At 35.7% G+C, this 11,483-nt stretch overlaps 1 protein-coding gene across 1 annotated transcript in view; it reads left to right on the top strand.

Annotated features, from left to right (window-relative positions):
* The first annotated feature begins 6,438 nt into the window (after positions 1–6,438).
* The window catches only part of LOC133653254 (collagen alpha-1(XXVIII) chain-like), a 96,178-nt gene continuing 91,133 nt past the window's right edge, over positions 6,439–11,483 (top strand). Inside the window, exons 1-3 of the mRNA XM_062052335.1 lie at positions 6,439–6,510; positions 6,562–6,699; positions 6,762–6,921. Of these exons, the coding sequence (XP_061908319.1) occupies positions 6,439–6,510; positions 6,562–6,699; positions 6,762–6,921 (370 nt within the window). The remainder of the gene's footprint in view (positions 6,511–6,561; positions 6,700–6,761; positions 6,922–11,483) is intronic.

Raw genomic sequence — 11,483 nt, 5'->3', positions numbered from 1 at the left:
TACTTAAAAAAGTAATAATTTTACGAGAAAATATTGCAATTTTACAGAAACAGAAAGAATATGGGAAATTGTTCCCAATTTTATAAGGAAAAAGTTGACACATTGTGAGAAAAAGACTGCATTTAGTAAAAAAAAAAAATTTTCAAAATTTTTTTGTTTGTAATTGGTTTTTAAACTTTATTATTTACTTCAAGTGATTACAGTATGTCTCTATATACATATTTATTTCATTTGTTTTAATTAATTTTGGCCAAAGGGGCGCATTTCAATTTCTTACACACACATGTTATTACATATGTTGGCCAGAGGGGGAGCACTTCAAATTTTTACACACACTTATTTCATATGTTGACCAGAGGGGGAGCACTTTTAAAAGCGACACACAGTCAATGTGAAAAATCCCTCCTTTTTGGGACCACCCTAATTTGAATAGATGTCACCACCAGGGGTGCAAATGAGATCTTTATTTTTTGTTTTTTGTATTGTACTTAAGGCCGATGACAAAGGAGTCAGGGACCACAGATGGCCCCTGTGCCGCACTTTGGGCAACCTAGCTGTAGAAGCTAACTGTTAATGGCCACTATAGTCTTAATACCGTAGTGTATTTGTTCATCCTATGGTCACATATGGGACGCGGGTTGTCTTACGTCAAGTCGTAAAATCGGCTATTCACCTGGCGGGTTTTTTCGGGGATGACTAGGGAAGTCCTTCTTCAGCTGCCGTCTTGTTTTATCATATATTGCTGCCTTTGCACCTGTCAGTGTTTACTTTTGTAAGCACATTAAATCAACAAAAAATCCTGACTTTGGAGCAATGTTCACGGACTCTAGTATTTGGCTCTCTATTAGATGCAATGGTTTTCTGTATTGGGACCATGATTTTGGTCCTATCTTGTTCATATGGAAGCTACATTTTCTTGTCTCAAAAAGGGTAGAAATACAAGAACACACACACACACACACACACACACACACACACACACACACACACACACACACACACACACACACACACACACACACACACACACACACACACACACACACACACACACACACACACACACACACACACACACACACACACTGTTACCAGAGAGACAGTTATGTGACGGCCGTTGCCGCTTCTGGGGTGACAGTCTGGCTGGAATCCACTGAGTCAGGACGACATTACAATCTCAATGCGGTCAGTCACGGGATGAACTTTCAACTTTGGTGGGAAAAAGTCAACGGCCTGAACGCCATAAATAAGAAATACTCAAAGAAACGCTTTTTCAGCTCTTAGCCATCAGACTGTATAAGGCATATGTTCCTTGACTGCACTTAAATGTACAGTATATGTAGAATATATTTATATTATTTGTATATTATATATATAATATATTATTTATTATTATTATTGTCTATTGTGAGCGAACTGTGGTGCTGAATTTCCCCCAGGGATCAATAAAGTACTTTCTATTCTATTCTATTCTATTATAGGGGGCTGCACTATTTATTTATTTTTTTTAATTTTGGCCTATCGTTCACAATCCTTATGTAAGACAAGACCACATGTTTTGCTTTTTTTTAAATATATATTTTTTAATTAATTAATTAATTTTTTAAATTCTAAATCGTAAATAAAGGTTAGCAAAAGTCAGCTAACAACGGAGTCAAATGGAGTCACTCTATTCCATCCATTCATCAACGTTTTATACACACTCCGTAAGTAATAATAATGACACGTTATAATAGTCATAATAACATGTAATAATTTACGGATTTTGCTCATTTTAATTTCACAGACGCATCACGACGTTCGCAATTTCCCACAACAACAACAACAATAACAACACTACTAATCACGGCAGGCTTCATGAGAGACAATTTTTGGACAAATGATGTAAAGTAACCTTATATTTTTGAGCCTGAATATACTGAGGATGCTAAACAAATCCAGCTTTAGTGAAACACGAAGCATCATGTAGCAGTATTGCCATGTGCTAAACAAGAAAAACTAAATATGAACATAATACAACAATCACTTACTGTACAATGTCTGCTCTCACTGAGATAAATACTGATGGGATGTATATATTTTCCGGTATAGATGAAGAATTAGTCATAATCTTCAAAAAGAGTTAAAAAAAGGTGAGGCAAACGAGTGTTTTTTGTGTGTCTTTCTCGCCATAAGTTGGACGTCAAAGTTGACCAACATCTCGGTTTATGTCCACAACTTTCTACTATCCAGGTGAGCAGCACGATTTTTCATCTAGAATGAACTATCACCAACTTAGAGGCCGTGCAGCAGCTCAATATGTCAACGTAGCGGCATAAGCTAGTCAGCACTCTGTGATCACGGCGCCGCTAAAAGTAGTCCTGCAGCCACCAAACCGGATCCCATCAACGCCCTGACTGCGCCTAGAAATTCTGTCCACAAAAGTTATTAATGTACAAAGTACATATCCAATGTAGTATCAGACATAATAACATGTAATATTTTACGTATTTTGCTCATTTTTATTGCACAGACGCATCACGACGTTCGCAATTTCCCACAACAACACTACTAATCACGGCAGGCTTCATGAGAGACAATTTTTGGACAAATAATGTAAAGTAACCTTAAATTTTTGAGCCTGAATATACTGAGGATGAGCTACACGTTTGCTAAACAGATCCAGTTTTAGTGAAACACGAAGCATCATGTAGCAGTACTGCTAAGTGCTAAACAAGAAAAACAAAATATGAACATAATACAACAATCACTTACTGTACAATGTCTGCTCTCACTGGGATAAAGAGTAATGTTTATTTTTTTCCTGTTTAGATGAAAAATGTATCATAACCCATCATTTTAGCTTCACAGACGCATCACGACGTTCGCAATTTCCCACAACAACAACACTACTAATCATGGCAGGCTTCATGAGAGACAATTTTTGGACAAATGATGTAAAGTAACCTTATATTTTAGAGCCTGAATATACTGAAGATGAGCTGTACAATGTCTGCTCTCACTGAGATAAAAACTGATGGGATGTTTATATTTTCCTGTTTAGATGAAGAATTAGTCATAATCTTCACAAAGAGTTAAAAAAAAGGTGAGGCAAACGAGCGTTTTTTTTCGTGGCTTTCTCGCCATAAGTTGGACGTGAAAGTGGACTAACTTGTGCTAGTCAGCCCTCTGTGATCACGGCGCCGCTAAATGTAGTTCCTCGCTGTTAGCGCTTATAATATCAATATTTCTAACACTTGGTTAATATTCAGGTCACGACCTAATCCTGCAGCCACCAAACCGGATTCCCCCAGACTCGATAGTTAAAAGTAGAAATTACTTACACCATTAATATAAAAACATGCAATAGGTAACAATTAAAATGTTTCTATTAAAAATAGTTTTAAAACAAGTACATGCCCAATAGAAACAGCTTCTCGACTCTTTAAAATGGCCTGAAATTCCCCTAAAGGGATGCGTTCAGGTAACCTCAGATCCTTTTGTAAGTCATTCCATGACAACGAAGCAGTACATCTGAAGGCTTTTTTTTTACCGAGACTTGTGTTGGCTCTAGGAACCAACATGCCAAAGATGTCCTGTGACCTTAAACCGTAGCGACTGGAGTCTCTACACGTAAAATAACATAATTAAGGGGGATTGATGTATAAGAAACAACCATCGAGAAAATCTGCGGACTGATAAAAATGGACAGTTTGCCTTTGCATATAAAGTGCAATGGTGGACAATGTTGCCAAAACCAGGAATAAAACATAAGGCGCAGCGATATTGTTAGAATAATTATGTATATATTATCACACAACTTTTATGCTTAAGGGCCGTTGCTATGGTTATAGTCAATTGTGCTGAAGTGGTATTTTTCTTAGTCTGTGGAAAGCTGGCAATCCAAAAGATTGCAAGCCAGTCTGGTATCAGTGTCTGTGTCCAGGAACGGCCTGCTGACTGCCAAGGCCGAACACCGCCGTGACGCAGACAGAGCAGAGACAAGGCGATATCACCAGCGTCAGCACACTTGCATTTTTGTATAATCATGTATTGTGTCAAATTGGAGTTGTCGAGATTACCCCCTTCCTCCCAAATAAATAGAGGAAGCACGCAGGCTGGACTTTTAGAACGCAGTTTGGGTCTGTAACTAGAATACAGCCCAAAACCCGTGTCTCCTTATTGAGCCAAATTGAACTCTGTCTCTGCATGATTCCTTGCTTCTCGTCTGTTTAATAGATATCATCAGTGTTTGAACCTGAACATTTTTTTCTAATAAGTGCATTCATAAAAAGCAAGTCTCCATATTCTAGCAAAAGCATGAAAGTAATCAAAATGAAGCGTTTCCTAACTTGTAGGGAAAAACAGGACTTGTTTATAAAGACAAAAAAAACCCCTATTTATTTTAAAGTTCAGCCACAAGTATTCCTATGTGTGGTTTAAAAGACAATCCCTAGTCCTTGAATGTCGCGACCACTTCAAGTTCAACCTTATGAGAGGTTTGTATTTTTGGCGAGTTCAATGGCGGTCGTTGGCCATTTGAGAATAACACCACCTTAGATTTGTCTGTCATTTAGCACTCGTCTCAGGCACTGAACAACATCAAAAGCAGACTGCAAGAGCTCAAAGGTCTGCGCTACAGCGGGGGATGAACAATATATGAGTGCGCCATTTGCATTAGAATGGAACGCAGCATCCGACACATCATAACTGAGATTATTTACATAAATGGAAGACAACATCGGATCGTTACTCCCAAGAATCGAATTGTGTCTATCTATAGATCTTGTTTTATCGCCCAGCCCCATGAAGCCCCCCGTCACATATACTTTGTACATATTACATATTGTTATGAAAGTGTCTGTTACTACATTATATATATACTTGCAGTGTGTATATTGTACATATTACATATTGTTATGAAGGTGTCTGTTACTACATTATACATATACTTGCAGTGTGTATATTGTACATATTACATATTGTTATGAAGGTGTCTGTTACTACATTATATATATATATATATACTTGCAGTGTGTATATTGTACATATTACATATTGTTACGAAAGTATCTGTTACTACATTATATATATAGTTGCAGTGTGTATATTGTACATATTACATATTGTTATGGAGGTGTCTGTTACTACATTATATATATACTTGCAGTCTGTATTTTCTACATATTACATATTGTTATGAAGGTGTCTGTTACTACATTATATATATACTTGCAGTGTGTATATTGTACATATTACATATTTTTATGAAGGTGTCTGTTACTACATTATATACATACTTGCAGTGTGTATATTGTACATATTACATATTGTTGTGAAGGTGTCTGTTACTACATTATATATATACTTGCAGTGTGTATATTGTACATATTACATATTGTTAAGAAGGTGTCTGTTACTACATTATATATATATATACTTGCAGTGTGTATATTGTACATATTACATATTGTAATGAAGGTGTCTGTTATTACAATATATATATATACTTGCAGTGTGTATATTGTACATATTACATAATTTTATGAAGGTGTTTGTTACTACATTATATATATACTTGCAGTGTGCATATTGTACATATTACATATTGTTATGAAGGTGTCTCTTACTACATTATATATATATACTTGCAGTGTGTATATTGTACATATTACATATTGTTATGAAGGTGTCTCTTACTACATTATATACATACTTGCAGTGTGTATATTGTACATATTACATATTTTTATGAAGGTGTCTGTTACTACATTATATATATAATTGCAGTGTGTATATTGTACATATTACATATTGTTATGAAGGTGTCTCTTACTACATTATATATATATATACTTGCAGTGTGTGTATTGTACATATTACATATTGTTATGAAGGTGTCTCTTACTACATTATATACATACTTGCAGTGTGTATATTGTACATATTACATATTTTTATGAAGGTGTCTGTTACTACATTATATATATATTTGCAGTGTGTATATTGTACATATTTTTATGAAGGTGTCTGTTACTACATTATATATATACTTGCAGTGTGTATATTGTACATATTACATATTGTTATGAAAGTGTTTGTTACTACATTATATATATACTTGCAGTGTGCATATTGTACATATTACATATTGTTATGAAGGTGTCTCTTACTACATTATATATATACTTGCAGTGTGTATATTGTACATATTACATATTGTTATGAAGGTGTCTGTTACTACATTATATACATACTTGCAGTGTGTATATTGTACATATTGTTATGAAGGTGTCTGTTACTACATTATATACATACTTGCAGTGTGTATTGTACATATTACATATTGTTATGAAAGTGTCTGTTACTACATTATATATATACTTGCAGTGTGAATATTGTACATATTACTTTTCGGGTGAGATTGTGGCGAAAAGCTAACAGAAGCGAGGCGCTTTGATGTCAGAGACCCCCAGAGCGTGTGGAGGTGCCTCCCCAGCCCTGCGGCCCTCCCACACGCATCCAGAGTGGGTGAGCTTAAAAAAAGGGTTGGCCCTTCTTGTCCTTACTGCACCTTTTCAGAAGGGCTCACATGCAAAGCTGGGTCTTGATGGTGGCGTTGAGGAGCACCAAGGAGACGACTTGACTTTGCAGCCATGGACCTTAGAGCTGACAAACTGTGAGAGACAATCGTATTTGCACCTTCCATCTCATCCAGGAGTGCTGATCATCTTATCCACAACTTGAGTTCTGCTTGTCAAAACTTGCTGCTTCCACTCAAGGACATCATGCCGCTGATGGCCCCCGGCCGCTGGCTCCTGCTCCTGTGTGGGCTGCCTGCTCTGTGGGCACAGGACTACAGAAGACACCAAGAGAAGGGGGTGACCTCCAGGAGGAACAGTCGGCAGTACTCGTCCAATTACGTGCCAAATAACGGCCAACGTAAGTCTGAAGGAGTTTTTATCTGCATCTCCACAAACTTGCTCAAATTGCTGGAATTTTACCTATCGTTCACAATCATTATGAGAGACAAGAACACACGTCTTTTAGCCCTCGTCCCAGGCACTGAACAACATCAAAAGCGGACACATGTCTTTTTTTTAAACAATTTTAAAGGTGATAAACGCTTGAAAGATGCGGCTTATTGGGAGTCACTGTTGTAGCCTTCACAGCTCTCTAAAACAACTTCAAAACATTTTATATACACATGTATATATATAATGTAGTAACAGACACCTTCATAACAATATGTAATATGTACAATATACACACTGCAAGTATATATATAATGTAGTAACAGACACCTTCATAACAATATGTAATATGTACAATATACACACTGCAAGTATATATAATGTAGTAACAGACACCTTCTTAACAATATGTAATATGTACAATATACACACTGCAAGTATATATATAATGTAGTAACAGACACCTTCATAACAATATGTAATATGTACAATATACACACTGCAAGTATATATATAATGTAGTAACAGACACCTTCTTAACAATATGTAATATGTACAATATACACACTGCAAGTATATATATAATGTAGTAACAGACACCTTCACAACAATATGTAATATGTACAATATACACACTGCAAGTATGTATATAATGTAGTAACAGACACCTTCATAAAAATATGTAATATGTACAATATACACACTGCAAGTATATATATAATGTAGTAACAGACACCTTCATAACAATATGTAATATGTATAAAATACAGACTGCAAGTATATATATAATGTAGTAACAGACACCTTCATAACAATATGTAATATGTACAATATACACACTGCAAGTATATATATAATGTGGTAACAGACACCTTCATAACAATATGTAATATGTACAATATACACACTGCAAGTATATATATAATGTAGTAACAGACACCTTCATAACAATATGTAATATGTACAATATACACACTGCAAGTATATATATAATGTAGAAACAGAGACCTTCATAACAATATGTAATATGTACAATATACACACTGCAAGTATATATATAATGTAGTAACAGACACCTTCATAACAATATGTAATATGTACAATATACACACTGCAAGTATATATATAATGTAGTAACAGACACCTTCATAACAATATGTAATAAGTACAATATACACGCTGCAAGTATATATATAATGTAGTTACAGACACCTTCATAACAATATGTAATATGTACAATATACACACTGCAACTATATATATAATGTAGTAACAGACACCTTCATAACAATATGTAAAATGCACAATATAGACACTGCAAGTATGTATATAATGTAGTAACAGACACCTTCATAATTATATGTAATATGTACAATATACACACTGCATATATATATATATAATGTAGTAACAGACACTTTCATAACAATATGTAATATGTACAATATACACACTGCAAGTATATATATAATGTCGTAACAGACACCTTCATAACAATATGTAATATGTTTAATATTTACCATTTTTTGATCATTTTAATAATTGCCGGGACTGATTTCTTCCACGCATTGATTTCTGTTTCAATAGCAGCGCACTTCCTACTTCTGGCATCAAACACGAGTGTGTTTTCTAATCATAGCAGACTTGGTAACAAACAACAAAGACAACTATATTTGGTCAAATTAGGATTCACAACCTTATCTTTTTGAAGCTGAATATATAGAAGATGAACTGCTGCTTATAGAAGCCAGCACAATGGAAGAGTGAGACGTTGGAGCAGATGGAAGCCGAGAGAGTGAGGACGTAGTGATAAAAGCTGTAAATGTGGAATTTGAAGCCAAGCTATTTCAACATAAATGGAGTGCTTACCCAAATAAAACTGTCCATTGAGTGGGTCACCTTAATATCGATCATGATACACGCAGCACATCATGCATGTTATTTAAACTACAGTACATACGCTGTCTGGCTAGCTGTGTACAAACAAAACATGAAATAATACTTTACACATACTGTAATATGATTGTTCATGTTTTTCAGTCAGTACAGATTAGTGTCGTATCGCAGTGTTGTGTATTACAAACTCAAATGCGTTTCGTGTTGTTGTAGAAGCTGGCTTATCTCTTTCTTCATCTCTACTTTTTGCCTATCATTCACAATCCCCATGTAAGACGAGAACACATATGTTTTTCTCTTTTTTGTGCATTCTAATGTGTAAAATACGGCAAGTATGAGGTGGCTAACAATGCAGCTAATGGGAGCACAGGACTCCGCCCATAAAGCCCTCTAAAAAAACATCCAAAAAGCGCCAACAATACTCCATTTACATCTCGTGACCTGAATATTAACCAAGTATTAGCGACAGTCTTATTATAAGTGCTAATGCAGATTATCTATTTTTAGCACAGAGCGCTAACTACAAAACCCAAAAGCAGTGAAGTTGTCACGTTGTGTAAATGGTAAATAAAAACAGAATACATTGATTTGCAAATCCTTTTCAACTTATATTCAATTGAATAGACTGCAAAGACAAGATATTTAATATTAATTAAATATATAAATATATTAATATTTAAACGTAATTTTTTGTGCAAATAATCATTAACTTAGAATTGAATGGCAGCAACACATTGCAAAAAAGTTGTCACAGGGGCATTTTTACCACTGTGTTACATGGCCTTTCCTTTTAACAACACTCAGTAAACGTTTGGGAACTGAGGAGACGCATTTTTGAAGTGGAATTCTTTCCCATTGTTGCTTGATGTACAGCTTAAGTTGTTCAACAGTCTCCCTTCTGCTATTTTAGGCTTCATATTGCACCACACATTTTCAATGGGAGACAGGTCTGGACTACAGGCAGGCCAGTCTAGTACCCACACTTTTTTGCTATGAAGCCACGCTGTTGTAACACGTGGCTTGGCATTGTCTTGCTGAAATAAGCAGGGGCGTCCATGATAACGTTGCTTGGATGGCAACATATGTTGCTCCAAAACCTGTATGTACCTTTCAGCATTAATGGCGCCTTCACAGATGTGTAAGTTACCCATGCCTTGGGCACTAATACACCCCCATACCATCACACATGCTGGCTTTTCAACTTTGCAGCTAGAACAATCCGGATGGTTCTTTTCCTCATTGGTCCACAGTTTCCAAAAACAATTTGAAATGTGAACTCGTCAGACCACAGAACACTTTTCCACTTTGCATCAGTCCATCTTAGATGAGCTCGGGCCCAGCGAAGCCGGCGACGTTTCTGGGTGTTGTTGATAAATGGCTTTGGCTTGCATAGGAGAGTTTTAACTTGCACTTACAGATGTAGCGATCAACTGTAGTTACTGACAGTGGTTTTCTGAAGTGTTCCTGAGCGTGTGTGGTGATATCCTTTACACACTGATGTCACTTTTTGATGCAGTACCGCCTGAGGGATCAAAGGACACGGGCATTCAATGTTACGTTTAGTGATTTATCCAGATTCTTTGAACCTTTTGATGATATTACGGACCGTAGATGGTGAAATCCCTAAATTCCTTGCAATAGCTGGTTGAGAAATGTTGTTCTTAAACTGTTGGACAATTTGCTCACGGATTTGTTGACAAAGTGGTGACCCTCGCCCCATCCTTCTTTGTGAATGACTGAGCATTTCATGGAAGCTGCTTTTATACTCAATCATGGCAACCACCTGTTCCCAATTAGCCTCTTCACCTATGGGATGTTCCAAATAAGTGTTTTGTGAGCATTCCTAGTTTCCTAGTTTCCTAGTTTATTAAGGATCCCCATTAGTCTACACCGCAGTGGAGACTATTCTTCCTGGGGTCCAGACAAAAAACATCACACAATCACAAAACAAAATATTAAAATGCAGTACAACATGATCAAATAATAAAATGTTGTAATACAAAAATAGCAACAACAAAGAACCAAAAAAAGTAATAATAACTTCGAGTTTATATAATAATGTTCATACCAAAGATAAAAAGAGCAATATAAAAATGTATATATATATTTTTGCAAAAATAAAACAAATAACCAATGGCCTAAAATATACACATTAGTGTACCAAAGACAAACAATAAGTGACGAAAAAGTACCATCCATCCATTTTCTACTGCTTGTCCCATGCACAATCAATAAGATAGTCAATAGTCAATAAAAACAGTCATGACATTAGGTACAATCTAGAATAATCTCTTTCCGCAATACTTCTCCTCAACTTTCTCAGTCTTTTTTGCCACCCGTGCCAGCTTTTTTGAAACATGTTGCAGGCATCAAATTCCAAATGAGCTAATATTTGCAACAAATAACAAAGTTTTCCAGTTTGAACGTTAAATATCTTGTCTTTGCAGTCTATTCAATTGAATATAAGTTGAAAAGGATTTGCAAATCATTGTATTCTGTTTTTATTTACCATTTACACAAGGTGACAACTTCACTGCTTTTGGGTTTTGTAATAAAACGTGGTATCATGTTTACTTGCTATCAAATATTTTCACTTCTATATTCAAAGTGTCGGATCGGGACTTGAGATCGGGT

Source organism: Entelurus aequoreus, linkage group LG07, assembly GCF_033978785.1.
Source record: "Entelurus aequoreus isolate RoL-2023_Sb linkage group LG07, RoL_Eaeq_v1.1, whole genome shotgun sequence".
Taxonomy (NCBI): domain Eukaryota; kingdom Metazoa; phylum Chordata; class Actinopteri; order Syngnathiformes; family Syngnathidae; genus Entelurus; species Entelurus aequoreus.
The sequence above is the reverse complement of the archived record's forward strand: the minus strand, read 5'-3'. Positions and strand labels throughout refer to the sequence as shown.